Genomic DNA, 27,988 nt, shown 5'->3' with positions numbered 1-27,988 from the left:
TCTGTTTTGGTTTTATATGACAACAACTTTACGTTACTTCTGTCCATTTCTTGACGTGAAAGAAATCCATCATTTGTGTGTGTAGACTTTAGGACTAAATGTATGCATTCAGATCACGGCACCTATTTAGCTCACTCGCTGTCAACACCTGAAAAACGTACGAGCCGTTGCGTTGTGTGTGCTTTGGCAAAGTGGCTAATATTACGGCTCTCTCGCCTCGACTCTATCATACATGTGACTGACTGAGTGACTGAGAGTTTCTGTTAGCCGCCATGGAGACAAAGCCAACACTTGTTGGATTTTTTATTCATAGATTTGAGCCCACCTCTAAACACACACACACACACACACACACACACACACACACACACACACACTGGGACTTGGGTTTGGCCCCTCCATACCGCCAATTGCCAGAAAAGAAAAAAAAAACACACGCATACATACACACTCTTTTGTGATGCTATTTCATTTTTTGTGGGAAATACCATATTTTTCTTTTCCTGTTAGCTTAGCATTAGCTTAGGAACATCAGGGGAAAGTAGCTCACGAGTTGACTTAATCAGTTTTTACTATTTTCTGTCGGATTAGTTTTGCATGATCTTGGAAGTTGGGCAAAAGCAGTTCACAAGCTGCTGTAAAAAAATCTTTTCAATTTTCTGTTAGCTTAGCATTAGCTTGAAAACATTAAAATGGACCATGGGTACATAAATATACCAACAGATTCTCCCCAATTGTCAAATTATATATATGTATATATAAATAATTTATAATATATAATTTTTTTTATATGACAAAACATGATGTACATTATTGAGCCCAAACCATGCTAGCTATCGATGCTATCACATGAAAAACAAGGCTAATTCTACAAAAAAAATAAAAATTGCTCTACATATGTTAGAAAAACAAACATTAACAAAAAATATATAAAAAATGTACATGTGTCCATGTGACTGTGTGTGACTGAGAGTATAGAGATGGAAGTAGCTATGCGGGAAAGTTAGGTAAATTAAAACATGCTCAGCTAGCTTTGGATAAATATATGAGTTGGCTGGCAAGTTCAAGAGTTCCTGCTTGTTTGTTGACATTTTTTCCCCCCTTTTGGTTGTGCGATCATCCAAAACCGTCAACAGGAAATCTGTAATGTCGAGTTACCTTGGGCGAAGAAGGGGTGCAGATGTCGAGAAAAACCATCAGTTAATAAATTGGGCTTTCTTGCTTGCCTTTGTTGAGTGTGGGACTTCAATTAAAATGTGGAGATGAAACGAGCACTCACGATGATCGGCGCTTCAGTTCCAGTTTTCTTGTGCACTGCGAACAAAAACAAGTGTTTTTCAAATATGATGTTAAGACAATATTTTCTGTGCAATTATGCTATTATAATTTTATTGTTGCAAAATCACCCTTTTTTCACATTTTATTTTTTGCTGTAAAATATATTTCTTTCTTGCGAATTACACATCTTGCCACAAGTTGGCAGATCCAACGTGAACACACAAAAAGGCGGCATAGGGAGTGCAGCTTTCTTCTCCTCATGGCTTCTTGTCACATCAGAGACAAAAGTGACAGATGATTGATCAAGAGGATAAGACTCCGATCCCGATGATTGGCAGCCGGCTACCGCTTTGTTCAAAGCCCTGAAACGTTACTGTAAGAGGATTTACCTTTTACCTTGTTACAGAGGAGACGACCTCCATTTTGAATCAGCAGTCGACGCAGATTGAGGGAGCCGAGGCTCGAGGGAATCGGAACAGGGTGTCACTATAGGGGGAGCTACTGCACATTCACACACACACACACACACACACACAAGGGAATTTGAGCAAATTAGAACGAGAGTGGGCTAACTCCAGTGTTTGCATGGCGGTTTCCAAAAAGGTATTGTTCACCGTGGTTACCTGTACGACCTGTAATGTAAAACAAGAGTCCGGTGGCAAAATGTCCAGAGTCAAGAAGATCATCGGAAAGCATAAATTGAGGGATTCATCCAAGAGAGGAGATGATTTTTGAGAATGAAGATGAAGGTAAAGATCCAAAGTCAAAGTGAGGACGAAACGTGACGACAGTCAAAGTGCAACGAGCCACGGGTAAGTGGTGCTGAGGGAAATCATGTGAGTATGAAAAATGGTGATTCGACAAATTAATGGTGAGTTGAAAAACAGAGGAAGGAGAAGAGAGAATAAATGTTAATAAAGTATCAATACACATTGACATCCATTACAAGAGCTGGGAAAGAATTCTGACCCAGACAGATAAGGAAAAGTGATTTACAGCTCTTGTATTGGATCTCTTTACCGTGTGCAAGTAATATAATTTAGGTGCTGTCTGGACTCACTCTTCAAACACGTCCTCCGTGTCCATCCTTCTGTAGTATTTGGCCAGCTTGATGGAGATGATGATACTGGGGAGCAGGAGGATGCTGGAGAGACCCAGTCCAAGCCAGAAGGTATTCTAGAAAAACAACAAAAGAGCACTTTTTTAAAAATGAAAAGGAAGTTGCATTGGCCGGGAATCGAACCCGGGCCTCCCGCGTGGCAGGCGAGAATTCTACCACTGAACCACCAATGCTTGTGGAATGTTGGAGTGACGCAATAGGGATGTTACGTTCTCACAAAACGCGTGAATGCTTCCAGATGTTTGGTCTGCTCGTTAAAAAAAAAAAAAGGCTTGTTAAAAAGAATTTTGGTCGTTACCTTCTACCAAAACGCGCAACATTTTATTTTTTGCGTGTGTTGCCTGATGTTTGATGATCTCGTTTTAAGAAAAAAAAAAAAAAGACGATGCATTGGCCGGGAATCGAACCCGGGCCTCCCGCGTGGCAGGCGAGAATTCTACCACTGAACCACCAATGCTTGTTAGGAAGCATTATGTTTGTTACTTTCTACCAAAACGTGCAACATTTTTTTTTTTTTTGTGTTGCAGATGTTTGATGATCTCGTTTTAAGAAAAAAAAAAGGACGATGCATTGGCCGGGAATCGAACCCGGGCCTCCCGCGTGGCAGGCGAGAATTCTACCACTGAACCACCAATGCTTGCTAAAAAGAAGTTTGGTCGTTACCTTCTACCAAAACGCGCAACATTTTTTTGCGCATGTTGCCGGATGTTTGATGATCTCGTTTTAAGAAAAAAGGACGATGCATTGGCCGGGAATCGAACCCAGGCCTCCCGCGTGGCAGGCGAGAATTCTACCACTGAACCACCAATGCTTGCTAAAAAGAATATAGGTCGTTACCTTCTACCAAAACGCGCAACATTTTTTTTTTGTGTTGCAGATGTTTGATGATCTCGTTTTAAGAAGAAAAAAAAAGGACGATGCATTGGCCGGGAATCGAACCCGGGCCTCCCGCGTGGCAGGCGAGAATTCTACCACTGAACCACCAATGCTTGTTAAAGTGAATTTTGGTCGTTACTTTCTACCAAAACGTGCAACATTTTTTTTGTGTTGCAGATGTTTGATGATCTCGTTTTAAGAAAGAAAAAAAAAAGGACAATGCATTGGCCGGGAATCGAACCCGGGCCTCCCGTGTGGCAGGCGAGAATTCTACCACTGAACCACCAATGCTTGCTAAAAAGAATTTTGGTCGTTACCTTCTACCAAAACGCGCAACATTTTATTTTTTGCTTGTGTTGCCTGATGTTTGATGATCTCGTTTTAAGAAAAAAAAAAAAAGACGATGCATTGTCCGGGAATCGAACCCGGGCCTCCCGCGTGGCAGGCGAGAATTCTACCACTGAACCACCAATGCTTGTTAGGAAGCATTATGTTTGTTACTTTCTACCAAAACGTGCAACATTTTTTTTTTTTTTGTGTTGCAGATGTTTGATGATCTCGTTTTAAGAAAAAAAAAAGGACGATGCATTGGCCGGGAATCGAACCCGGGCCTCCCGCGTGGCAGGCGAGAATTCTACCACTGAACCACCAATGCTTGCTAAAAAGAAGTTTGGTCGTTACCTTCTACCAAAACGCGCAACATTTTTTTGCGCATGTTGCCGGATGTTTGATGATCTCGTTTTAAGAAAAAAGGACGATGCATTGGCCGGGAATCGAACCCAGGCCTCCCGCGTGGCAGGCGAGAATTCTACCACTGAACCACCAATGCTTGCTAAAAAGAATATAGGTCGTTACCTTCTACCAAAACGCGCAACATTTTTTTTTGTGTTGCAGATGTTTGATGATCTCGTTTTAAGAAGAAAAAAAAAGGACGATGCATTGGCCGGGAATCGAACCCGGGCCTCCCGCGTGGCAGGCGAGAATTCTACCACTGAACCACCAATGCTTGTTAAAGTGAATTTTGGTCGTTACTTTCTACCAAAACGTGCAACATTTTTTTTGTGTTGCAGATGTTTGATGATCTCGTTTTAAGAAAGAAAAAAAAAAGGACGATGCATTGGCCGGGAATCGAACCCGGGCCTCCCGTGTGGCAGGCGAGAATTCTACCACTGAACCACCAATGCTTGCTAAAAAGAATTTTGGTCGTTACCTTCTACCAAAACGCGCAACATTTTATTTTTTGCTTGTGTTGCCTGATGTTTGATGATCTCGTTTTAAGAAAAAAAAAAAAAAGACGATGCATTGGCCGGGAATCGAACCCGGGCCTCCCGCGTGGCAGGCGAGAATTCTACCACTGAACCACCAATGCTTGTTAGGAAGCATTATGTTTGTTACTTTCTACCAAAACGTGCAACATTTTTTTTTTTTTTTGTGTTGCAGATGTTTGATGATCTCGTTTTAAGAAAAAAAAAAGGACGATGCATTGGCCGGGAATCGAACCCGGGCCTCCCGCGTGGCAGGCGAGAATTCTACCACTGAACCACCAATGCTTGCTAAAAAGAATTTTGGTCGTTACCTTCTACCAAAACGCGCAACATTTTTTTTTTTTGCGCATGTTGCCAGATGTTTGATGATCTCGTTTTAAGAAAAAAAAAAAAGGACGATGCATTGGCCGGGAATCGAACCCGGGCCTCCCACGTGGCAGGCGAGAATTCTACCACTGAACCACCAATGCTTGTTAAAGTGAATTTTGGTCGTTACTTTCTACCAAAACGTGCAACATTTTTTTTGTGTTGCAGATGTTTGATGATCTCGTTTTAAGAAAGAAAAAAAAAAGGACGATGCATTGGCCGGGAATCGAACCCGGGCCTCCCGCGTGGCAGGCGAGAATTCTACCACTGAACCACCAATGCTTGCTAAAAAGAATTTTGGTCGTTACCTTCTACCAAAACGCGCAACATTTTTTTGCGCATGTTGCCAGATGTTTGATGATCTCGTTTTAAGAAAAAAGGACGATGCATTGGCCGGGAATCGAACCCGGGCCTCCCGCGTGGCAGGCGAGAATTCTACCACTGAACCACCAATGCTTGCTAAAAGAATTTTGGTCGTTACCTTCTACCAAAACGCGCAACATTTTTTTGCGCATGTTGCCAGATGTTTGATGATCTCGTTTTAAGAAAAAAGGACGATGCATTGGCCGGGAATCGAACCCGGGCCTCCCGCGTGGCAGGCGAGAATTCTACCACTGAACCACCAATGCTTGCTAAAAAGAATTTTGGTCGTTACCTTCTACCAAAACGCGCAACATTTTTTTTTTGCGTATGTTGCTAGATGTTTGATGATCTCGTTTTAAGAAAAAAGGACGATGCATTGGCCGGGAATCAAACCCGGGCCTCCCGCGTGGCAGGCGAGAATTCTACCACTGAACCACCAATGCTTGCTAAAAAGAATTTTGGTCGTTACCTTCTACCAAAACGCGCAACATTTTTTTTTTGCGCATGTTGCCAGATGTTTGATGATCTCGTTTTAAGAAAAAAAGGACGATGCATTGGCCGGGAATCGAACCCGGGCCTCCCGCGTGGCAGGCGAGAATTCTACCACTGAACCACCAATGCTTGCTAAAAAGAATTTTGGTCGTTACCTTCTACCAAAACGCGCAACATTTTTTTTTTGCGCATGTTGCCAGATGTTTGATGATCTCGTTTTAAGAAAAAAAAAAAAGGACGATGCATTGGCCGGGAATCGAACCCGGGCCTCCCGCGTGGCAGGCGAGAATTCTACCACTGAACCACCAATGCTTGTTAAGAACCATTATGTTTGTTACTTTCTACCAAAACGTGCAACATTTTTTTTTTTTTGTGTTGCAGATGTTTGATGATCTCGTTTTAAGAAAAAAAAAAGGACAATGCATTGGCCGGGAATCGAACCCGGGCCTCCCGCGTGGCAGGCGAGAATTCTACCACTGAACCACCAATGCTCGCTAAAAAGAATTTTGGTCGTTACCTTCTACCAAAACGCGCAACATTTTTTTTTGCGCATGTTGCCAGATGTTTGATGATCTCGTTTTAAGAAAAAAAAAAAAGGACGATGCATTGGCCGGGAATCGAACCCGGGCCTCCCGCGTGGCAGGCGAGAATTCTACCACTGAACCACCAATGCTTGCGAAAAAGAATTTTGGTCGTTACCTTCTACCAAAACGCGCAACATTTTTTTTGCGCATGTTGCCAGATGTTTGATGATCTCGTTTTAAGAAAAAAAAAAAAGGACGATGCATTGGCCGGGAATCGAACCCGGGCCTCCCGCGTGGCAGGCGAGAATTCTACCACTGAACCACCAATGCTTGTTACAGTGAATTTTGGTCGTTACTTTCTACCAAAACGTGCAACATTTTTTTTTTGTGTTGCAGATGTTTGATGATCTCGTTTTAAGAAAAAAAAAAAAAAGGACGTTGAATTGGCCGGGAATCGAACCCGGGCCTCCTGCGTGGCAGGCGAGAATTCTACCACTGAACCACCAATGCTTGCTAAAAAGAATTTTGATCGTTACCTTCTACCAAAACGCGCAACATTTTTTTGCGCATGTTGCCAGATGTTTGATGATCTCGTTTTAAGAAAAAAGGACGATGCATTGGCCGGGAATCGAACCCGGGCCTCCCGCGTGGCAGGCGAGAATTCTACCACTGAACCACCAATGCTTGCTAAAAAGAATTTTGGTCGTTACCTTCTACCAAAACGCGCAACATTTTTTTTTTTGCGCATGTTGCCAGATGTTTGATGATCTCGTTTTAAGAAAAAAAAAAAAGGACGATGCATTGGCCGGGAATCGAACCCGGGCCTCCCGCGTGGCAGGCGAGAATTCTACCACTGAACCACCAATGCTTGCTAAAAAGAATTTTGGTCGTTACCTTCTACCAAAACGCGCAACATTTTTTTTTTGCGCATGTTGCCAGATGTTTGATGATCTCGTTTTAAGAAAAAAAAAAAGGACGATGCATTGGCCGGGAATCGAACCCGGGCCTCCCGCGTGGCAGGCGAGAATTCTACCACTGAACCACCAATGCTTGTTACAGTGAATTTTGGTCGTTACTTTCTACCAAAACGTGCAACATTTTTTTTTTGTGTTGCAGATGTTTGATGATCTCGTTTTAAGAAAAAAAAAAAAAGGACGTTGAATTGGCCGGGAATCGAACCCGGGCCTCCCGCGTGGCAGGCGAGAATTCTACCACTGAACCACCAATGCTTGCTAAAAAGAATTTTGATCGTTACCTTCTACCAAAACGCGCAACATTTTTTTGCGCACGTTGCCAGATGTTTGATGATCTCGTTTTAAGAAAAAAGGACGATGCATTGGCCGGGAACCGAACCCGGGCCTCCCGCGTGGCAGGCGAGAATTCTACCACTGAACCACCAATGCTTGCTAAAAAGAATTTTGGTCGTTACCTTCTACCAAAACGCGCAACATTTGTTTTTGCGCATGTTGCCAGATGTTTGATGATCTCCATCCATCCATTTTCCGAACCGCTTAGTCCCCACGGGGGTCGCGGGCGTGCTGGAGCCTATCCCAGCTGTCATCGGGCAGTAGGCGTGGGACACCCTGAACCGGTTGCCAGCCAATCGCAGGGCACACAGAGACAAACAACCATTTGCACTCGCACTCACACCTAGGGACAATCTGGAGTCTTCAATCGGCCTACCAAGCATGTTTTCGGGATGTGGGAGGAAACCGGAGTGCCCGGAGAAAACCCACGCGGGCCCGGGGAGAACATGCAAACTCCGCACAGGGAGGGCCGGAGGTGGAATTGAACCCGCACCCTCCTAACTGTGAGGCGGACGTGCTACCCAGTGCGCCACCGAGCCGCTTGTTTGATGATCTCGTTTTAAGAAAAAAAAAAAAAGGACGATGCATTGGCCGGGAATCGAACCCGGGCCTCCCGCGTGGTAGGCGAGAATTCTACCACTGAACCACCAATGCTTGCTAAAAAGAATTTTGGTCGTTACCTTCTACCAAAACGCGCAACATTTTTTTTTTGCGCATGTTGCCAGATGTTTGATGATCTCGTTTTAAGAAAAAAAAAAAAGGACGATGCATTGGCCGGGAATCGAACCCGGGCCTCCCGCGTGGCAGGCGAGAATTCTACCACTGAACCACCAATGCTTGTTAAGAAGCATTATGGTTGTTACTTTCTACCAAAACGCGCAACATTTTATTTTTTGGTTGTGCTGCCAGATGTTTGATGATCTTGTTTTAAGAAAACAGAAAAAGGATGTTGCATTGGCCGGGAATCGAACCCGGGCCTCCCGCGTGGCAGGCGAGAATTCTACCACTGAACCACCAATGCTTGCTAAAGAGAATTTTGGTCGTTACCTTCTACCAAAACGCGCAACATTTTTTTTTGCGCATGTTGCCAGATGTTTGATGATCTCGTTTTAAGAAAAAAGGACGATGCATTGGCCGGGAATCGAACCCGGGCCTCCCGCGTGGCAGGCGAGAATTCTACCACTGAACCACCAATGCATGTTAAGAAGCGTTATGGTCGTTACTTTCTACCAAAACGCGCAACATTTTATTTTTTTGTGTTGCAGATGTTTGATGATCTCGTTTTAAGAAAAAAAAAAAAAAGGACGTTGCATTGGCCGGGAATCGAACCCGGGCCTCCCGCGTGGCAGGCGAGAATTCTACCACTGAACCACCAATGCATGTTAAGAAGCGTTATGGTCGTTACTTTCTACCAAAACGCGCAACATTTTATTTTTTTGTGTTGCAGATGTTTGATGATCTCGTTTTAAGAAAAAAAAAAAAAAAGGACGTTGCATTGGCCGGGAATCGAACCCGGGCCTCCCGCGTGGCAGGCGAGAATTCTACCACTGAACCACCAATGCTTGTTAAACAGAATTTTGGTCGTTACCTTCTACCAAAACGCGCAACATTTTTTTTGCGCATGTTGCCAGATGTTTGATGATCTCGTTTTAAGAAAGAAAAAAAAAGGACGATGCATTGGCCGGGAATCGAACCCGGGCCTCCCGCGTGGCAGGCGAGAATTCTACCACTGAACCACCAATGCTTGTTACAGTGAATTTTGGTCGTTACTTTCTACCAAAACGTGCAACATTTTTTTTGTGTTGCAGATGTTTGATGATCTCGTTTTAAGAAAAAAAAAAAAAAAGGACGTTGAATTGGCCGGGAATCGAACCCGGGCCTCCCGCGTGGCAGGCGAGAATTCTACCACTGAACCACCAATGCATGTTAAGAAGCGTTATGGTCGTTACTTTCTACCAAAACGCGCAACATTTTATTTTTTTGTGTTGCAGATGTTTGATGATCTCGTTTTAAGAAAAAAAAAAAAAAAGGACGTTGCATTGGCCGGGAATCGAACCCGGGCCTCCCGCGTGGCAGGCGAGAATTCTACCACTGAACCACCAATGCTTGTTAAACAGAATTTTGGTCGTTACCTTCTACCAAAACGCGCAACATTTTTTTTGCGCATGTTGCCAGATGTTTGATGATCTCGTTTTAAGAAAGAAAAAAAAAGGACGATGCATTGGCCGGGAATCGAACCCGGGCCTCCCGCGTGGCAGGCGAGAATTCTACCACTGAACCACCAATGCATGTTAAGAAGCGTTATGGTCGTTACTTTCTACCAAAACGCGCAACATTTTATTTTTTTGTGTTGCAGATGTTTGATGATCTCGTTTTAAGAAAAACAAAAAAAAGGACGATGCATTGGCCGGGAATCGAACCCGGGCCTCCCGCGTGGCAGGCGAGAATTCTACCACTGAACCACCAATGCTTGTTAAAAGGAATTTTGGTCGTTACCTTCTACCAAAACGCGCAACATTTATTTTGCGCATGTTGCCAGATGTTTGATGATCTCGTTTTAAGAAAGAAAATAAAAGGACGATGCATTGGCCGGGAATAGAACCCAGGCCTCCCGCGTGGCAGGCGAGAATTCTACCACTGAACCACCAATGCATACATACACACATAGAATTACATAATTTAAAATGGCAAATTTTAAGTGTTAAAGTGACCTACCACTGAGTCGGCAATGAAGCTGCATGCGACAATCTCCATGCTGTCCACAATGTTGCTGATGGGTTTACACTGAGCCACCTCTGCAATCAGCTGCAGGCACAATCAAAAAAACATTATATACTTGATCATTAGGGCATCATTGTAATAATTTTGTGGAGTCATACTCACAGAGTCGTGAACCCAGTTTGTGTACTGTTTGAAGTAACCCACCAAGCTTTGGACATAGTTTTTGGTTTCCTGAGCACACACAATAAAAGCAAATTATAATTCTTGCTTTACTTCAAATGACATTGTGCAATATGTAGTGCCATCTTGTGGTGAACTATTAGAATGCAAGCACATATTTTTTGCATATCAATCAAATCGATAGTGAGTTTTTATAAAATTGTATTTATTTATTTTATTAAATGAAAACTCAAAACCTTTTACACACTTCCCCTAAAATTTACCCTCTCCCATATTTTATGCATGTACCTGCTTGACCACATGTGAGGCATTGTTACTGATGAGGTACTCGGAAGCATCAAGGGCGCTCAGGATGTTGGTCACCTTCACCTAAAAAATATGTGAAAATATATGAGTGACACGTTCCACAGTAAATGGTGTATAAAAGTACAATTTAAATAAAATCAGATATGAAATATGATTGCAAAATTGCTAAAAAGTCACCTGAAAGCAAAAAATAAATTACAAAATAAAAGTTACACCTAAGTGGACCAGTCAAATAAAAGTAAAATGAAAACTAAAATATAATGCTAAAAAGAAAATAAGAACATTTATAATGATCACTATCACAGAAAAATATTGAATAAAATGCAAAATAAAAAATAGATAAAGAAATTAAAAAATTGTAGTGCCTCACCGGCAGGTCGCTGGAGGTTTTCTGCAGCAGCTTTATACTTTGATTCAAGGTGCTCTAGACAATGACACGAAAACACTCGTTACCCGAATATAATGTGTCGTTTGTGAATTTTCATGAACGAGTCCACAGGGCACAAGGTCACATCACCACGGCACCGCTATAATCAAAACACAACAACCAGTGTCACCGCGCTTACCCTGGCACGGACATATTTCTGTCACAGTGAATGAGAGGAAAGAAATTGAGGTAATGTTGAAGTGTCGTCGCTTGTGTAGAATAATTTATAAACGTGTTGTACGTGTGTGTGTGTGTGTGTGTTGCATGGAATGTACCATGGCCTGCTCCATGGGGACCACCAGTTCTCTGTGAATCTGTCGGATACTGCTAGCGTGACCTTTCAGCGCGTTCTCCAGAGCGCCACGTGGCTGCAAATACACACACAGAAATAAATACAAAGGAAAGAAAAACATCTGGGAACCAAGGTAACGCTTGCCACATGTTTAGGGAAGTTTAAAAAAAGAAAAGGGAGTTGCATTGGCCGGGAATCGAACCCGGGCCTCCCGCGTGGCAGGCGAGAATTCTACCACTGAACCACCAATGCTTGAAAACAAATGGTTTTCTGCACTTTCTTAACTCACAAGCTGGTCAGCTTGCCCCTCCAGGTCAACAGCAAACGTCAGAAGATCCACGAGCGTAATTCCCTTGTTGACCTAGAAAATAAAAACCATACATCAGGCTCATACTTTTAGATCCGCGATCTTAGTGATTTATTTGTTATTTCTAACCAAAAATCCAGTGAGCAACTCCCGTCGAGGGAAGTACATCTATTTTCTTATCAAGTCCAGTCAACTGATTGACTGGAAAATTAACTAATGACTTGATTAAGAAATCAACTGAGTCACTAAGTTAGTAACTAACTCCATGCCTGAGTGACGAACTAACTGACCAAATGATTGACTAACTTAAAAGCTATAACTGTGCATCGCTGCCTTCTGTTGGTGACTGTGCCTCATTACAGGTCTTCCCAAACTTGGAAGTAACGGACTCATTAAGCACATATCAACATGCAACTTCCAACCTTGCACTTAATTAATAACATGACAATTATCCACATCTTGCCACCTCAGCCAGGTATGCTTCATAATCGATGATTCCAATGCCCGTGTTGGCAAAATTGATGAGGTTGTCTCTGCCCGCCTGCTCCAGCAGCGAGATGTCCTGGAGGTCCACCTCCACACTGTCAAACACTTTGGCCAGGTCCTTGTTGTACTAATGACAAGCAGAAGATGAAATTAATATTATACAACACTTATCACGAGCAAGTCACATTTTGAGCGGGACACTTGCCACTGTTCTGTTGAGGAAGGAGTTGATGTTAAACATGGTCTCAAGCTGCAGGGCGTGATACAGGCCGTTGTTATCGTAGCACTCCCTAAAAATAATCCAAAACCATCAGCTAGCCCATCACAAATGTCAACTATTTGAAAATATTCTTGTTCTTTTACCTGTACATGCTCCCCAAAGTTAAGTCAATGTTTGGGTTCTGAAAAAGCATTCCAGGGAGGAAGTTCTTCTTGGCCGGATGGACCAGGAAAGGTGTGTCTATGATCTAAGCGCACATACAGGGATAATCAAAGCGAAACCCTTTATTTGGCATACCGCTATTATGTAAGCATTAAAGATAAATAAAAAATGGGGGGGCACACTTTGGAGGATGAGATTAGAATATCTTTATTGCCAACATGCTCCGAAAGGGGCTGTACCTGGAACAGCTGCCGGCTGGCCAGCGGCTCACACAGCAGCTTTTCCACATTGCCTCCAATGAGGAACAGTGCGGTGACAATGGCCATCAGCACCCAGGCGAAGATGAAGGAGAAGCCTACGCCGCTGTCGTAGACCCAAAAAAACAAGACATCAATTAATGGGTGGTCGCAGAGTGCAGTGGTGGGACTAAAATAATTATCTGCAAGTTATAAGTCTGGGGGAAAAAAAATAAAAATAGAGTAATGTCACTACTTGGTTATGCAAGTTGTTAATCTAATTGTAAACTCCGGCATATAAAGGCAAAAAGTACAAATAGTAAATACGTTGAACGGGAAATTTGGTTGTGACCTCCACATGAAAAAGCAACGTGCAACCCGAGTTCCTGTCTGCTCATTAACGGCCAAGCCTGTGACGTGGAAATAAAATGGCAATCGAACGCGCTACCAACCTAAATTTGGCCAGTAGATGGCAGTCAAACCTACACTAAATTATTTTACATTCTCTAAATCTGTTGTCATCTAATCAGAACAGTTATTCGAAATAAGAGTTTCTTCAGTTCAGCAACAACAACAATTTGTGGAAAAATGGTTTGGAGTGCTGAGTTGGAATACCCAATCTCTGTTTTAAGTCTATTATTCTTTGTACGTACGCCATGAGCAGGTTCCCGCCCGTATTGGACAGGCAGCCGCGGGTAGTTGGCGTGGCCTGCTTGTCGTAGCCGCATGTGCCGCACAGCAGGCCCAGGATGTTGAAGGACAGGATGAGGACCACCGTGCACAGCACTGCCACGCAGCCAATCCACCTGCAGAAAAGTTTAAATCAACTTTTGTGCTGGAGCATATCCCACATGTGGAGAGCGATTAAACCATTTATTGGGACACTCCTTTCAGAAATCAAATGGCTGGAGTATCCTGATATTCATTTCTATTTTAGTTAAAAGCAAACCTGTAGAAGTCGAGCTGGTCAATCTGTGCATAATAGGACTCAATGTTCTTCTGCCCCTGATTGAGGAAGATTGTGAAGTTGGCCAGCGACGCCTCCACCGGGAACATCTTGGTGAAGCCGTTGATCTCGTTGCCGATTTTATCTAGCATGCCTTTCACTCCTAAACACAAGCATCACACACGCAATTAATACACAAAACAGCAACGATGATCATTTCATTTAACTTAGGAAGTTCATTGAGGATCACTCACGAGGTAACGCTGCAGTTCAGTTGTCCGAAAGAAGGCAAATGAAAACAGGGTGTGAAAGAATGTGATGATATTAATAGTGGTACAGTGTTTAAAGCTAAGAAGATGTTTTTCTACACGAGCGATTATTAGTAGCTTTAGAATGTAGCCGCAGCAAAAAAAAAAAAAAAAACAGGGTTCACAGTATAAGCAAACACAAGGAGGTTGTTTGTGTACCTGCTACAATGTTTTTGGTTTGTTCTTTGACCAGCCTCGGCGTGTCATTGAAGGACGAGTAGCCCTAAATGTGGAGGGGGAAAAAAAATGGGTTAGAATCTAAAAATAAAATAGATGTGAGGTAGACAGACCTTCTGAATAATGTTGCTTAGGTCTGTCTTCAGGACCGTGTTGACATTCTCCAAGGCGTAGTCAACATCTGGGAGCTGCGGAAAAAAATTATTTAGCCGTTGTTCCCGTATTCACTTATTTTGAAAGCTTGCTCGGAAGCCACCTTTGAAAAGTCAGCGTTGATGCCGAGTTGGAAGAGTGAGGACCGGATGACATTGCAGCTCGGCGACACGGCGCCATTGGTGCAGGCCGGGTCCGACAAGGTGTTGGACAGAGAAGCTCGCTCGGTGGACAGACTGTCCTTGAGCTGGTCTGTGCCTTCTTGGAGGACTTGCAGTGAGGAGCTGACGCTCTCCAGGGCCTCCTTTGCCTCACGCATGGCTACAAAGCAACATTATTTCCCATCAAAAATACATTTTGAGCATCAAAATGGTTTGAAAAAAACACGAGGGAGGAGCACAAATATGACACAAACACAAACCACCACGCTCAAACCAGTTTCTAACACATTTCAAGTCACAAACATAAATCCAGAACATTTTTCATTACCTTTGATAGCATTCTCAACTTTTACTTTAGGAGAAAAGAACATATGAAATGAAAGAAAGAGAATTTTTTTTTCAATCTGAGAGCATCTTTAGAATGAAACCAACATTTGAAAAAACAGCTAACGAGCTAGCATGTACCTCCTGCCATACGCAGGGCCGTGTCCAGCGAGGGAACCACTTCCTTCTCCAGCTGACTGTGAATCCTCCCGCCCAGCAAAGGTCCAATATCTACCACGAGAATACAGTTAAAAAAAAGTTTTAGGAGGCGTTCATGAAATGTACTCTAAAGCCACTTACTGTCAAGTTCGGACAGGACTTTATTTTTGGCTGTTGTGTACTGCGCTGTCATGTATTCGATTTGCTGTGAGAAAGTGACAAAAAGTGAATTTTGGCGCTCTTTTTTTTTAGGTTGCCACTTGAGTGAGTGAAAAAAGTGCTTACCGCGGGTGTGTTGTTGGCGAACGTCTTCAAGTCTCTGATGTTGGTGTTGATGAACCGCCGAGTGTTCTTGATGTGGGAGCTCATGTTGTGGTTGGCTGCGTAGGCCACGAGCACCCCCAGACTGACACGCACATCAATTGATTCATTTTTAATTTAAATAAAATAAACTATGACCCCGACACTATTAATCTAAGATAGTAACAGGTGATGGGACAGTTATGACTATGCCCCATGAAGTCTGCCTAGCAACAAGCACAGTCATGTTGGTGGTCTATGAATCTTTTCTAAATTGTTTTGGGGTTCTCACATGATAAAGATGGTGGTGGCGATAAGCGTGGCGGTGAAGAAGCCTCGGCGGCAGTCGGTGTTTTTCCTTTGTCTCTGGTGCATCTCTCCGCCGCAATTCTCGCAGCAACGACAAACGCAGAAGCACATGCCCACCAGGGGAACCAGGACCACGAACAAGACGCCGATGGTCGCGCACACCAGGAAGCCCAACTCGTAGTATGCCCCCTGTTAGATGGGCGGAGATATAACACTTGTCAGTCACCCTTGGTAACCAATCAGGTTGGTTCAACTGAGGTTGAATGTTTTGAGGCGCATACCTCGAGAAGAAGGACGACGTTGTCTGGCTGCATCGTGTTTATGAGGAGGAGAGGTAGGAAAAAATGTCAGTGTCAACCATTAAAATGTCATACAAAAGGAAATAGAGGACAAACCTTTCTCCATTCATGAAATTTGATTCCTCCCATATTTTGTTGAATGACTTTAACAATTAAATCTGGGGAGAAAAAACAAAAACATGAATATTTTAATGGGGGGTCATGATGGAATTCTGCCTAGCAACAAGAGGATAAAATGGTCAAATTCTGCCAAGCAACAAGTGGAAAAACATGACTTGACTGTACCCATCAGCAACATAATTGACTGTACCCCGAAAAATCTACCTAGCAACAAGTGTCCACCGTGAGAGCACAATTCTGCCAAGTGCAAAACATGTCAGCGTGTTTTATGTAGGTCAGCTAACGTTAAGCTTACCTGTGCTGTGACTCACCCCCCTCCCTCCACTGTCGCTCAACAGGTAAACACGCACACATGCTTCAGTCACTTCATTAGGTACACTTTGACATACATACAAAAATTCAGCCGTGACCATAACGATAATTCATTTTGATTGACAGAGAGGGTTCCCGAGAACCAAACCATCTCACACACCACCTGGACCGTCCCGTCCCCCCAGGTTGGTGAATCTGGTTGAATTTAAAGGAATTTGGTGGGGGGGGGTGCAAGTCTGCTGATGTATCGCAAGTGAATCGTATCAGCACCACCTGTTTTTTTTTCTTCCCAGCTTCTTAGTTAGCATTAGCTGCAGAGGGCAGCTAAGCTTAGACAGCTTAGTTCAGTGACCCAGTAGGAGGGCAAGATACTGGAGACAAAAAGGGAGGGGCGGGGCAACAAGCATCCCAATTAAACATGTAAACAATTAAAACTAGAAACTTAAAACTCTGTTTAATAATTCTGTAAATTCTGTATTCTCTTCATTTGTCATATAAGAATACTTTCTTTAACTGGTCTGTTTGAATTCCTTCCTGCCAAATCTCCCTGTGTGAGGCAAACAAGTCTCTCATGATTAAAGCAAACAACCAGCCCCCCGTTGTCTTCCACTAAAGCGTAAATATAGTCGGGCACAATCCTCGGCGCTGACCCGCTCGGCGAGATTAACCGAAGATGTTGAACCGACGTGGCATCTCTGTGACCTCACACCCACCTCACCTAAACTACTCAACAAGCAAGTTCATAATATTAATATTATTTAGCTATTCAATTAAAAGGAATATTTTGAGAAAATGGCCACTTGTCAATCAAGGAAACATCCCTATGTAGTGTAAAAAATAAATAAAAAATGTTACAAGCTGCGCAGGCACGAGTCTACGACCAATCACAGCCCTGAAGTGGAACAGACAAAACAAGACTGACCCATTTTTCTGTATGGCTGGCACGAGTGAGTGTGTGTGTTTGACAATGCCATCTGCACTAGTCGCAGTTTCAGCAGGTTAGCATTAGCTCCGGGAATGCTAATCCTCTAATCTATCGAGTGGGTGTGTGTGTTTGTCAGACGGATAAAACTCCTCACACAAGTGAAAGAGCCCAAAATGCTTCTTCGCTGCAAGCCAAACCTTCACACGGATTTGAAGGGACGGGTGAGGATCAACGCGTCATTTACCAGAACCCAGAGTAACAAAATACAGCAAACGGAGCTGTTAAATTTGCTGTGGGAGTGAACACTAATTTTCAGCCAATCAAAGTAGCTTCAGAACAAAATATAAATGAAATATAATGAAAGCTTTACACGCTGACCAACACCATTTTATTGATCTGCCCAACAATTCCACAGATGTGGACCACCTGTGTTATGCAGAAGACGGAGAGTTCCCGGCAATGGCAGCATATGGTTCGGCTGGATTAAAGTTTTACGCAATGATGCAGGTGACTTAGGAAAGCCTCTCCTAATCGCTGATCTGTTAATTGATTAGCCAGCTCCGCTGGCCTAACCCCGAGCACCAAAAATGGCTGCGACTTAAAGGCCTCCAATCCTATTCCACTTCGACAACACACCAACGTGACGACTCACATACACACTAACTGGGTTTCGACCGTGGCGTGACTAAAAATTCATCCACGAGGATTCTACCCAGCACCTCGTTGTTGACTTCACACCAGTCATGTGACGCCACAACAGCGACGACGTAATTGTTGGCTATTGAGCCGCAACTCGTATTAATCTGATCATAACGTTGGTTTATGGGATCAGCATCACTAGAGCACATACCCACGGTGTGGCGATCAACATGAAATTATTTTTTATAACAAGACCCACAAAAAAAGCACATATTCTTTTTATGATTAGGAAATATAATTACATTCCTGAACAAAAAAAGTGGTATGAGTGGTTGTGCTAGATTAATTTCTGAATTTTGAAATTTGCAGAATGAAAGATTTATTGACTCCTGTTCAAATTGGTCAAACCACAAAAGTTCCATGGTGACCGAAAGGTCAATGCACTAAAGCAGCGGCCTCTTTATCAAGACAGGTGCTCTGATGCATGTATGACGCAAGGGCCCATATGCACCTATGACGCATCTATGAACGGTAACGTAAACAAAAAGATTTTCACCTAATGTACCAATAAAATGGAACTAACGACCAGGATGTCATGCGTATTATCTACGGTGTGTAAATACTTTCTGTGTAAATAGAATCTGCTCTTTGATGGCGCGCATTTGGACTTTGTTGTTTAGCTAGCACCATGTCCTCCGTGTCTTTAACAGAAGATCAAATATTAGAAAGAGCTCTCACTTAAATGCCAAAAAGTCATTGAAAAAGTATTGTATTGTAGAATTATAGCAAGCTAGCATCAGCTAATAGGCAACGCTGTCCGAAGATAGCTCCCCACTATCCAAAATGTTTTTATATATGCAGTGCACATCAGCATGGATCACGAATGAATGATGAAAGCCGCAAAAAACTACCTGAAAAATTAAAATATATATTAAAAATCAAAACAAATCCTGACAAATCAACTTGAATGAATCGCCCAGTCCTGGGAGTACTTATAATCGTAAACTGGATTATCAGCAAGGGTAGAGGAAAAATGTCAATTTCATCCCAGTTTTGATAGAAATTTGATATTTAAATAAAAGAAAGGAATATGATCCATCACGGCTCAGCTTACGAACGTCACATGAGCTGTTATCGGTTATGATTTGGACTTTTTCTTGAATGTGATATTTACATTTTTTAGGTAGAAATGTGGAATTCTGGTCAAAAACAGGAAAAATTCATTAGGAAACCCTGAATTTTGTGTGTCGTTGCTGGAAAAGTGGCGACAAGAAAAGTAAGTTGTTTTATGAGTTTGAGCAATTGAAAATGACCTGACCTTTGGGGAAGGAATTGGGCTGGACCGCGTAGAGAAAAGCGTGGACCATATGGAAGAGTATCCCGATGGCTCCGGGCTCGTAGTACGCGTGGGTGTCATAAACCGCCGCCGGGACGAAGCCAAAATCCAGCGGCTCCACCGGCGGGGGCGAGCGCTGCCGGTGAGGGTCCGCTCTCGACTCACCCTGTTTGGCCAGCTCATATTGGCCGTTCTCGGCCGTGGTGGTGGCGTTGACGGCCCCCCACCAGCAGAGCAGCAAGACGAGCCACCGTGTCCACAACATGCCTCCGAAAGGAGGGCACTCTGGGGGGGGTATAAAAATTAAATCCGAGTTGTCCGAAGAAGAGAGGACACCTGCTCCAGTCCGAACCCCGGACGACCTCACACCTGAGCGGCGCAATTAAGCGGGCGGTAACTTTTCCAAACTCTCGCTAGCTCCAGTCGGCTCCGTCCGGACTGTCGATACACATCTTCCCCGGGGTACCTCGCTCCTTCGACAGGGGTAGTGAAAAGAATTTGACGTGCGGCGGACCGCCTGTCACTCATCCTCCCGCCGGCTGAGCTCTAAATCCCGCTTTACACAGACCAGGGAACGTCACCAAAGTAACGCACACAAATAATGCTTCGTAAAAATAGAACAAAAGCAGAAATAACACAAATATATTGCAAATATGTTCATTTATTATCAAAAAGCCTGTTACTGATTAATTTGAGGTATGCACGGCAAAGAGAGCGATAGCCGTTTTGCGACATTTCGTTTTATTTGTTGACGGTTCCTTGAGTTACCCGCGTCTCCCAACACCGCGCCAACGCCATTATCTTTTTGGCATAGGGACATATCATTAGGTACACCCGATCGAATTCCGATGCAGTTTAATTCCAGAAAACATGGAAATATGGATGAAATTGAATTTTAATGAGAATGCACAATATTTATATTTGGCAAAAACACTAACATGAATACAGTACAGCAAAAGTAGACAACTGTGTGCCGTCATTTCATTAGTGGCTAGCCACTGCAATTGTATAATAATAATAATAATTATTATTATTATAAACTGGCCCATTTCTTACATATGAATTTCTCTGTATACTATTCCTAAATGATTTGTTCATGTTTGACAACAATTATCTATTGCGCTGCATCAAAGTTAGTGGTTTCAAACCATTTGTTTGTCCACCATTTTGAACAGCTGTAACTTTAATGCAGTGCAGTTGTACACTACTTTAAAATGCAACTACAATACTAAACATGTTACGTACATGATTGCGCTGACTGGGTGAAGTGTATTAAGATGTAACACCAAAAACATTCTAAAACAGATTTTTTATTCTTGTGTTCAGAATATATCTCACGCGCACACATTCACACACAATGACTGAGCAAGAAGCAAATCAAGAAGCTATCAGTAACTTTGTTCATTTAGTTAAATTATCAAAGAGGCAGCAAGTAAAAGATGAGATTGATGCATTTCGGTACAGTTGGTATAAAAAGTGTACACACCCTTGGATAGGGCTCAGTCACTATCCTCCGCAAATGATTACTGTACCCTTAAAAATAATGATACTATCTACCCCCCAGGCAGAACAACTGCTAGCTTTTTGGGCTAATGACTCAGTAAAATGTTTAAAAAAATGGCATCAGGATTCCAGTTTGTTAAAACAAGCCTGCCACTTCAGTAAAAACATCAAATTTGTTCACTAGAAATAAAAAAAGTTTTTAAAAAAATGATAAAATCAGTTCTTTCTTAAAACAATGGCCAACTGTGGATTGTGCTTTTTTAAAAAAAAAAACACACACACACAGTGCAGCTGTAACCTTGACAGCAACAAATTCACATCTCTGGATTCCGGGACTTCTGTCTCTACGCTGTCTTAAGCAGGTCGCGCAGCAACCGGCAGCGGGTCCGGCGAGCCCCGGTGGGCTCCTTGCGCCGGGCCGGCAGGTGATAACAGCTTAAAGCCTCTGCTGGTTTGTGTCTGTAATAAATTAATAAATACTGATCGGTCGCCGCCTCCGTTCCGGAGTTCAGTCGATGCGGTTGCCACAGATGGTGAAGCGATCGATTTCCAGTAAGTCTTTCTTGGGGGTCCGAGGAGCCAACACCTCCTCGTCCAGGCCCGTGTCCGTGTTGATGATCTTGATGAGGTCGTCCTCCTCGTCGGGGGTGGTGAGGAAGACGTCGGAGTCGCTCTTGGGGATGGCGGCAGCGGGGAGGGCGGTGCTCTCTGCCACGTAGGCCGGCTGCGGGCTGACTGACGCCAGGGGTATTCCGGATTTGTCCGTCGTTGGTTCTGTGGGAACAATTGCGGGTTTTAGGAACGATGTCTGTGCTGGTTGAAACCGAGACGGCTAAATTGTACGTATTAGCTCCTATTAAATGTCGTTGATGGTACCTTGCTGCGGCGAGGCGGTGTGAGGTGGCTTGGCGCGGTGAGCCCGCGAGTTGACGCGGCTGGAGACGGCCGATGGCGGCGGTTCGAAAAGTTTCTCCTCCATATTTGCGTCTTTGACGAAGGCGCACGACGTCCCCAGCAGGACGATGCTGTTGAGCACCTTCAGAGTGATCAGCCTGCTCGCAAACAAATAATGCACGGGTTGAATGTGCCATTGTTAGAATACAAAATAATAATAATAAGAGCACCAAGGCGGACATTTACCCAAAATAGAAAAGCAGCACACACATGAAGGAGAGCGAGCCCTGGATCTTCACTGAGCTGCTGACCACGCGGATCAGCTGGGTGAAGAAATGTGTGCAATAAAATTTACACTATACAATGGATAAATACAAGAAATAAACTTTTATGTGTGAGGCTACTGACCAGAAGTGCTAGAGGAAGCGGAATGAAGCCCATTCTCCTGGACACAGAATCACTGTAGTCTGTATAAGCCTGTCAAATACAAATAGAGATGCTGGATCAAAATTGTGATGCCGCTGGGTATGAATTAATTACAGTTACAATTTTTACGTAATAAATCCTAATGAATATTCATAATTGCAACATTGGAATAATCGTAAAAAAATAATTATTAATATGCAAGGCTCTAAGTTTATCCTTATTTTTAAAATAATTAATATTACAGATTTTGTGGTTTCAAAAAAACAAGTCTTATTATTTGTGATTTCAATTATTACTAAAAAAACTATGATTCATATTTTTTTTTTTTTTTTAGCAGCCCTTGTATAAATGTTTGGGTTGGCTTTGACCCGGTAGCTTTAAGAGTGCACGGCAAAGACGTGTTCATATGACGGTAAACACAAATTATTACTTGAAATTGACTTCATTTAAAAAACACACATGCACACACAATTTACTGTAACATCTCACGTTTTTCTGTCGACTGCTGACCAGGTCGAAGGCGAGACTGGCTCGGTACTCCCCGTAAACCTGTGACGCCGATATAGGCATAATGACAACAGTGATACAATCGCCATCAAAATAAAAAAAGGACACATTTTGGTGTGCTTAGTACGTCGTACGTGAATTTAGCATTAGCGTCACAGCCCGGTGGGTATCTGTGGTTAGCTTATCTGTCTCACAATCGAGAGGTTCTGGGTTTGAATCCCGGCAGCTTCATATTAGCTGGAGTAACCGAGAATGTGTCGATTGTGAAAGATGGACTCCAGGTTTTATCGTGAGCGAGATTTTAGTGATTAGCTTTGACAGCGTGGAAGATAAGGTGGCTAATCCCTTCCTGTGTCAGTGGGTCCCATTGCATAACTGTGCAGCAAACCATCAATGATGCAGAAAGAACCACTCAGGTGATGACAACATGGAATAATGGACCATCCCGAGTGTCAGCTTCTTGGCACTCACGTCGGCGCTGATGTCGTTGAATTTGGTGATGAAGGCGTGCTTGACCACGTCCACCGCCATCTCTGAGGCAATCACCATGGCCACGTCGGGAAACAGCACCCACAGGTGATCTGAAAGGAAAACAACAGCTTGGCTGTTTTGACAGGTTGTCCAAAATTGCGCAATGCGACTTTATGGACATGCTTACCGGGATTCCAGGAGAACTGCTCCATGTTCCTCAGACAGACGATGAGTAGGAGGATGTAGTTGGTGAACCTCTCTTTTATGTCTGAGGGCAACATACAATACAAAAGAAAATGAATCCCTGCGTAGACAGACGTGCGCCTCCTCCAATTGACCTTTTGGCTTCATCGTGGGATTCACTTACCGCTGTTTGACATCTGGAACAGGTTGTTCTTCTCGAATTTCTTGAAAACGCTTCCTTTGATTTCCACAAACTGCAAGAAGACAAAAAGAACTTCACACCCACTGTTAACAACATTAGGTGTTTTTTTTAGTTTTTTTTTACTTTGTACTGGTGGTCAGTTTGTCTGATTTTAAGGTGACTTTAATTTCATCCAGCCAAAGAATCGCACTACAATTGTTTTTTATTTTTTTTAATTGTCTAGCACGAAATGAACTAAGTCCGTAACCATTTAAAAATGAACATGCACTTTGTTTCAGTTCAAATCCATTCTAAAAAAAACAAAAAAAAAAACTAAGCTAATGTGATGAGCGGTACTACTCACATTATTGGACATCATGATGGTCAGGAGCGATTTGTTATGGGAGTTGAAGGCGACGTTGAGCGTCGTAGCCTGGACCATAATGAGGATTGCGTGCAGAACTGACATCAATCAAATTAAGGAGAAAATAAAACGAGAAGCTAATAGAGAACACGCAAATAAAAAGGATGTCCCGATCCTATCACTAGATCACAAATTGATATTTTGTTTCTAATTTTTTGGGCCGACAGCCAGGGAGACAAATAGCAAAGGATACAGACGTAGAGCACAGCCATGAGGAAGTGCGGGATGACGCCTATATGCGCCCGCTTCTTCTCTTTGGGCTCCGTGGCCGTCCAGTACAGCGCATCCAGAATGTCCTGGCCGAATGATGAGAAGAGGCGGTCGGCCACCTGCACAAAAACGGAGCAGGACGGAGATGATGAGGCTAGGCGCCGCCGTGACGATGATCCTCGTCTTTCTGGGAGTACCTCCAGCATGTTGTAGATGATGTAGAGCTTGATGACAGACTGGCCTCGAATGAGGTGGTACATCATGGCGTAGTCGACGTAGCTCATCATGGAGTAACACAGCACCATGATGAAGCCTTTCAGGACATCGCACACCTGGGCCGGCTGGAGGAGGCGTCCGCCGCTATAGCATGAGACCAACTTATCTACTGCCCTCTATAGGCAACGAATAATAATACACTCCAAGGTTCAGCTGATGACGTAGGCACGATTAACGTAAAGTGTATTTGGAGATTTGATTCCAAAAGCATTTGGAGAAAATTGATTGAGGACCTACTATAAACTTTTATGTTGAATTACCTTTTACCATATCCTCCTCATATCACGTTTTTTAGACTATATTGATATATATATTGCATTGATGATTTTTTTTTTCCCCCTTACCCAAGACCACAGCACGGCAGTGTGAGAAACTGCAGGAGTGCCAGCAGCACTCTGAGGGGCAACAGCGTGAAGATGTAGAGAAAGGCATCCAGGCAGAGGAAGAAGCCAAATGTCATCAACTAAACCAAAAAAAAAAAGACGTGTGCGGTCAACACTGAGTTGGGCCGAGCCAAGGACTCTTGTGATTCATGTAGTTATTATTACAAAAGCTAGCAGTTAGCATAGCATCTTGTATTTCAAATTATACAATATAATGTTTTGGCTCACCTTCTCCAGCTCCTTGGGGATGCGGAGACAGGTGTAGACCTTCTCCCTGCGCTCAGTGTACTTGGCCTCGTTGTGCTCCAGGAAGTAGCCCCTGGTGAGCTCAGTGGTTACAAACCTGATCAGGGACAGATCTGCACAAACATACATGCAGCATGGAGTCAAATTAATGACAACATTTTGAAATTTGCACAACAAGTTAGCGCACTGGACAAACAATAAAGAGTCCAGTATCAATGTGCCATGTTGTTATGAGTCTGCTCGCATGATATCGGAACTACTGTTTAATTTAACGGGATGATAAAATCACGGTATTAAAATGAGGTCTACGTCTCTAAGAGCGATTAGCGTCCACTAACGTCGACGTTCCCCTCGGATACCCCTCAGCGGCTTGCCATTGCTGTCAAACTGAGGGGCTATGCCTCGTAGCCCCCAGCCGGACGAGCTTTCCCACCTGACAGATTGAGTTTCTTTTCCTTCCCGGTGACATTTTTGTCAGTAAACCGCAAGCCATCCGTGCCACCGTCCTTCCACTTGGCCCTACCAGTCCTCAACGTTCTCCCGGCGCTCTCCCTGTCCTCGTTTTCGGGATCGTCCGCCAGACCCGTCGACTGCGAGTCCGCCATCTTCACAGCGACACTGCGCGCTGCCTGGTCGACTGACGTCATGCGTAACGCTATGACGGCATCACGCACACAACGACGCTTTGTGCTCGCCCACAGTAGTTTAGTACTTTTTAAAAAAAAATAAAAAATTTGTATGGAACAACAAATCTGAGTATGGAAAAATAAAATATCGTCAATTATTTAGAAATTCCTTACCATCGAATGTTTCTAGCCATCGGTGATTACTAGCAATTTTTCGACTTGTATCTGAAAATAAAAACCTTAAATATTGAAAAACCCCAATCTACGTCCATATAGGGGTGCAATGCACTTGTAACCTTTGGGATTCGTGTGAACACAATTACCCAAGCGTGTATGGGTTTTATATTTGTATCGTGCCTAAAGGTCACCAATTAAATGCCTCCCAGAGGCAATTTGCTGTTCATTGCCTTGCATAAAGAGCAGCGTGGCGCAAGTAGGATAGAGTTTCCCTCCGGTAAGGGATCCTTTTGACCGCCATAGATTCGGTTTCTCCCTCCCTAGTTACGAGCGTGCCAACGTCTTTCATTTTATGACAACTATTCCTTCTTCTAATTCAGCCAGTCGGATAAACTAATGCAGGAGGTGGCCGGCGGCGCTCGGCTGCGGTCGCTGCCCGGCGCGGTGATCCCTCTCCCGGGACAACACGCAGGGCTGGTCGTCGTAGGATGCCTTCGCTGTGGAAACGGATAAGCTTCTCGGCGGCCTCGGTGCTGTGCGTCGGATCCGTGGCTCTCCTGCTGGTGGCCCTGTCCACAGAGCGCTGGGTCACCGGGCGCATCTTGTGCAAAACCGGCGTCGACATCGTCAACGCGTCCCACCCGGAGCTGGAGCTGTTCACCGGGGACGTCTACTACGGTCTGTTCCGCGGAGGCAAGACCAAGAAGTGCGGGCTCGGGACCAGGCGCTCCAAAATCCACAGTAGGCTAAAAATCTTTCCAGCAAGGTTGCATGCATGGCCAAGTCTGGAGTCTAATTTCACGAGTAAAACAAAAACGAGTCAAACTTTCAACCACCGTTTCTTTTATTCCAAAGCAGTTTCCAACATTGTGACCTATAACCCGTACACCTCAACCCATGTGTGTGTCCTGCAGTTTTTCCAAAGCTGGTGCGCACATTGAACGGCGGCCTTCACATGATGGTCATCCTCTTCCTGCTGGCAGCCGTGTTCTTCGCGCTGGTCAGTCTGTCCTTCAGCATCTACAATGCACGGAAGGTCCCCTACCAGAGCATCAAGGGTCACAAGGGACTCTACCTGTGGAATATAATTGCCGGTACGTGATGAACAAATTGAGCAAATTGAATTCTTTTTCAAAATTGTTCAGTTCACCCTAAAACATTTACCGCTGTTGTGCCTCCAGCTGTGTTCGGTTCCCTGGCCGCACTCTGCTTCCTGGCAGCCATGAGGCACCACCGCCTCACAGAGCGCGTGGTCAACTACCGGGAAAACCTCTTCACGTTGGTCGTCCTGAACGACGAGCTTGACTGGTCTTTCTGGTTGAGCGTGGCCAGCGTGGGAACTCATCTGACAGTGTGCGGGGTGGTCGCCCTGAGTCGGGTCAAGCTGCCCAAAGCAGAGGTCAAGGTGCCAGAGCAGCCCACCATCTCCTCGCTGGATTTGCTCTACTGACAGTTAAAGTAAAGATGGTGCCAGTGATTGAAACTTGCCAAGTAGACAAGATGTTAGATGAGAATCGGATCAGATTTCCTGCTAGTTCATTGTGAAAGGCTCACATTCATGATCTGAGGACGACAATGTGAGCCAAATGGCCAATATTAATGCCCATAATGACATAGTTCCAGGCGAGAGCACAGAAAATAACAGAAAACACTTTTTAAAAAATCTCTTTATGCATGTTGTTCGTGGCCTCTGTGTATTAGCTAAAAGAAATGTGTCAATTTTTTATTGTTGTAAGAATCTTAGTGTTTTGCTAAGGAAGCATATTTTGTATCTTAAGTAGCTGCTGAAACTGTTCAAAATATACTTGTAACCTTTTATTATTATTATTATTATTATTATTATTATTATTATTATTATTATTATTATTATTATTATTATTATTATTATTATTATTAAATTGGTTAGTCTGCGTGGTACATCTGTTTTATCCTGACTTAAGAGAACATTTATACCAATAAAAATTTGGACGCACACAAATAAAATCTTTCATTAAAATTCATGTTTTAATTTGTGATATAGTTTTATCCAAACAACTGGATAGACAAACCATTTAGAAACATATTTAATTGAAATTGTTATTACGT

The 27,988-nt window shown here is 43.6% G+C and overlaps 3 protein-coding genes and 42 non-coding genes across 59 annotated transcripts; 1 reads left to right on the top strand and 44 right to left on the bottom strand.

Annotated features, from left to right (window-relative positions):
• Positions 1–10: 10 nt before the first annotated feature.
• prom1b (prominin 1 b) lies at positions 11–19,923 on the bottom strand. 15 transcript variants are annotated; one of them, XM_037257195.1, is made up of 29 exons: positions 19,379–19,923; positions 16,161–16,222; positions 16,047–16,073; positions 15,749–15,954; positions 15,442–15,562; positions 15,298–15,361; positions 15,139–15,228; positions 15,002–15,025; positions 14,616–14,833; positions 14,473–14,547; positions 14,342–14,405; positions 14,129–14,137; positions 13,878–14,037; positions 13,582–13,734; positions 12,932–13,055; positions 12,674–12,777; positions 12,516–12,600; positions 12,291–12,437; positions 11,807–11,878; positions 11,501–11,593; positions 11,365–11,382; positions 11,169–11,222; positions 10,781–10,861; positions 10,475–10,543; positions 10,307–10,396; positions 2,339–2,454; positions 1,902–1,910; positions 1,675–1,779; positions 11–1,314 (listed from the first exon to the last, which is right to left on the bottom strand). In XM_037257195.1, exons 1-28 carry the CDS (start codon positions 19,659–19,661, stop codon positions 1,707–1,709), a joined length of 2,691 nt encoding a protein of 896 aa, XP_037113090.1. In that variant the 5' UTR covers positions 19,662–19,923; the 3' UTR covers positions 11–1,314; positions 1,675–1,706. The 15 variants fall into 15 exon arrangements, with proteins under 15 accessions (XP_037113090.1, XP_037112998.1, XP_037113182.1 ...); XM_037257103.1 differs by having other exon boundaries at positions 1,668–1,779; positions 19,379–19,922; XM_037257287.1 differs by lacking the exon at positions 1,902–1,910 and having other exon boundaries at positions 1,668–1,779; positions 19,379–19,922.
• Positions 2,501–2,571, bottom strand: trnag-gcc. Its single transcript has one exon. It is a non-coding gene; the product is annotated as a tRNA-Gly (tRNA).
• trnag-gcc lies at positions 2,785–2,855 on the bottom strand. The gene has a single exon. It is a non-coding gene; the product is annotated as a tRNA-Gly (tRNA).
• Positions 2,965–3,035, bottom strand: trnag-gcc. Its single transcript has one exon. It is a non-coding gene; the product is annotated as a tRNA-Gly (tRNA).
• On the bottom strand, positions 3,139–3,209 carry trnag-gcc. The gene has a single exon. It is a non-coding gene; the product is annotated as a tRNA-Gly (tRNA).
• Positions 3,317–3,387, bottom strand: trnag-gcc. The gene has a single exon. It is a non-coding gene; the product is annotated as a tRNA-Gly (tRNA).
• On the bottom strand, positions 3,495–3,565 carry trnag-gcc. The gene has a single exon. It is a non-coding gene; the product is annotated as a tRNA-Gly (tRNA).
• On the bottom strand, positions 3,679–3,749 carry trnag-gcc. The gene has a single exon. It is a non-coding gene; the product is annotated as a tRNA-Gly (tRNA).
• trnag-gcc lies at positions 3,859–3,929 on the bottom strand. The gene has a single exon. It is a non-coding gene; the product is annotated as a tRNA-Gly (tRNA).
• On the bottom strand, positions 4,033–4,103 carry trnag-gcc. The gene has a single exon. It is a non-coding gene; the product is annotated as a tRNA-Gly (tRNA).
• trnag-gcc lies at positions 4,210–4,280 on the bottom strand. Its single transcript has one exon. It is a non-coding gene; the product is annotated as a tRNA-Gly (tRNA).
• Positions 4,388–4,458, bottom strand: trnag-gcc. The gene has a single exon. It is a non-coding gene; the product is annotated as a tRNA-Gly (tRNA).
• trnag-gcc lies at positions 4,573–4,643 on the bottom strand. Its single transcript has one exon. It is a non-coding gene; the product is annotated as a tRNA-Gly (tRNA).
• trnag-gcc lies at positions 4,754–4,824 on the bottom strand. Its single transcript has one exon. It is a non-coding gene; the product is annotated as a tRNA-Gly (tRNA).
• trnag-gcc lies at positions 4,939–5,009 on the bottom strand. The gene has a single exon. It is a non-coding gene; the product is annotated as a tRNA-Gly (tRNA).
• Positions 5,117–5,187, bottom strand: trnag-gcc. The gene has a single exon. It is a non-coding gene; the product is annotated as a tRNA-Gly (tRNA).
• trnag-gcc lies at positions 5,291–5,361 on the bottom strand. Its single transcript has one exon. It is a non-coding gene; the product is annotated as a tRNA-Gly (tRNA).
• On the bottom strand, positions 5,464–5,534 carry trnag-gcc. Its single transcript has one exon. It is a non-coding gene; the product is annotated as a tRNA-Gly (tRNA).
• Positions 5,641–5,711, bottom strand: trnag-gcc. The gene has a single exon. It is a non-coding gene; the product is annotated as a tRNA-Gly (tRNA).
• Positions 5,819–5,889, bottom strand: trnag-gcc. Its single transcript has one exon. It is a non-coding gene; the product is annotated as a tRNA-Gly (tRNA).
• trnag-gcc lies at positions 6,002–6,072 on the bottom strand. The gene has a single exon. It is a non-coding gene; the product is annotated as a tRNA-Gly (tRNA).
• trnag-gcc lies at positions 6,181–6,251 on the bottom strand. The gene has a single exon. It is a non-coding gene; the product is annotated as a tRNA-Gly (tRNA).
• On the bottom strand, positions 6,363–6,433 carry trnag-gcc. The gene has a single exon. It is a non-coding gene; the product is annotated as a tRNA-Gly (tRNA).
• On the bottom strand, positions 6,544–6,614 carry trnag-gcc. The gene has a single exon. It is a non-coding gene; the product is annotated as a tRNA-Gly (tRNA).
• On the bottom strand, positions 6,724–6,794 carry trnag-gcc. The gene has a single exon. It is a non-coding gene; the product is annotated as a tRNA-Gly (tRNA).
• trnag-gcc lies at positions 6,898–6,968 on the bottom strand. The gene has a single exon. It is a non-coding gene; the product is annotated as a tRNA-Gly (tRNA).
• Positions 7,082–7,152, bottom strand: trnag-gcc. Its single transcript has one exon. It is a non-coding gene; the product is annotated as a tRNA-Gly (tRNA).
• Positions 7,264–7,334, bottom strand: trnag-gcc. Its single transcript has one exon. It is a non-coding gene; the product is annotated as a tRNA-Gly (tRNA).
• Positions 7,443–7,513, bottom strand: trnag-gcc. The gene has a single exon. It is a non-coding gene; the product is annotated as a tRNA-Gly (tRNA).
• Positions 7,617–7,687, bottom strand: trnag-gcc. The gene has a single exon. It is a non-coding gene; the product is annotated as a tRNA-Gly (tRNA).
• Positions 8,175–8,245, bottom strand: trnag-acc. The gene has a single exon. It is a non-coding gene; the product is annotated as a tRNA-Gly (tRNA).
• trnag-gcc lies at positions 8,358–8,428 on the bottom strand. The gene has a single exon. It is a non-coding gene; the product is annotated as a tRNA-Gly (tRNA).
• On the bottom strand, positions 8,542–8,612 carry trnag-gcc. The gene has a single exon. It is a non-coding gene; the product is annotated as a tRNA-Gly (tRNA).
• Positions 8,718–8,788, bottom strand: trnag-gcc. Its single transcript has one exon. It is a non-coding gene; the product is annotated as a tRNA-Gly (tRNA).
• On the bottom strand, positions 8,900–8,970 carry trnag-gcc. The gene has a single exon. It is a non-coding gene; the product is annotated as a tRNA-Gly (tRNA).
• trnag-gcc lies at positions 9,083–9,153 on the bottom strand. The gene has a single exon. It is a non-coding gene; the product is annotated as a tRNA-Gly (tRNA).
• On the bottom strand, positions 9,265–9,335 carry trnag-gcc. Its single transcript has one exon. It is a non-coding gene; the product is annotated as a tRNA-Gly (tRNA).
• Positions 9,444–9,514, bottom strand: trnag-gcc. Its single transcript has one exon. It is a non-coding gene; the product is annotated as a tRNA-Gly (tRNA).
• Positions 9,627–9,697, bottom strand: trnag-gcc. The gene has a single exon. It is a non-coding gene; the product is annotated as a tRNA-Gly (tRNA).
• trnag-gcc lies at positions 9,809–9,879 on the bottom strand. The gene has a single exon. It is a non-coding gene; the product is annotated as a tRNA-Gly (tRNA).
• Positions 9,991–10,061, bottom strand: trnag-gcc. The gene has a single exon. It is a non-coding gene; the product is annotated as a tRNA-Gly (tRNA).
• Positions 10,173–10,243, bottom strand: trnag-gcc. Its single transcript has one exon. It is a non-coding gene; the product is annotated as a tRNA-Gly (tRNA).
• trnag-gcc lies at positions 11,699–11,769 on the bottom strand. The gene has a single exon. It is a non-coding gene; the product is annotated as a tRNA-Gly (tRNA).
• A 763-nt stretch (positions 19,924–20,686) lies between the features above and the next one.
• tapt1b (transmembrane anterior posterior transformation 1b) lies at positions 20,687–25,749 on the bottom strand. Its single transcript, XM_037261023.1, has 14 exons — positions 25,534–25,749; positions 25,083–25,213; positions 24,816–24,934; positions 24,393–24,555; positions 24,179–24,314; positions 23,926–24,023; positions 23,565–23,634; positions 23,385–23,465; positions 23,198–23,307; positions 22,709–22,768; positions 22,202–22,270; positions 22,040–22,116; positions 21,776–21,951; positions 20,687–21,673 (listed from the first exon to the last, which is right to left on the bottom strand). The coding sequence occupies exons 1-14, from the start codon at positions 25,745–25,747 to the stop codon at positions 21,408–21,410; spliced, it is 1,770 nt and encodes a 589-aa protein (XP_037116918.1). The 5' UTR covers positions 25,748–25,749; the 3' UTR covers positions 20,687–21,407.
• A 399-nt stretch (positions 25,750–26,148) lies between these two features.
• On the top strand, positions 26,149–27,751 carry clrn2 (clarin 2). Its single transcript, XM_037266437.1, has 3 exons — positions 26,149–26,644; positions 26,818–26,997; positions 27,085–27,751. Exons 1-3 carry the CDS (start codon positions 26,392–26,394, stop codon positions 27,351–27,353), a joined length of 702 nt encoding a protein of 233 aa, XP_037122332.1. The 5' UTR covers positions 26,149–26,391; the 3' UTR covers positions 27,354–27,751.
• Positions 27,752–27,988: the final 237 nt, after the last annotated feature.

Source organism: Syngnathus acus, chromosome 1 (genome assembly GCF_901709675.1).
Source record: "Syngnathus acus chromosome 1, fSynAcu1.2, whole genome shotgun sequence".
NCBI classification, from domain to species: domain Eukaryota; kingdom Metazoa; phylum Chordata; class Actinopteri; order Syngnathiformes; family Syngnathidae; genus Syngnathus; species Syngnathus acus.
This window is presented reverse-complemented; position numbering and strand designations above follow the sequence as displayed.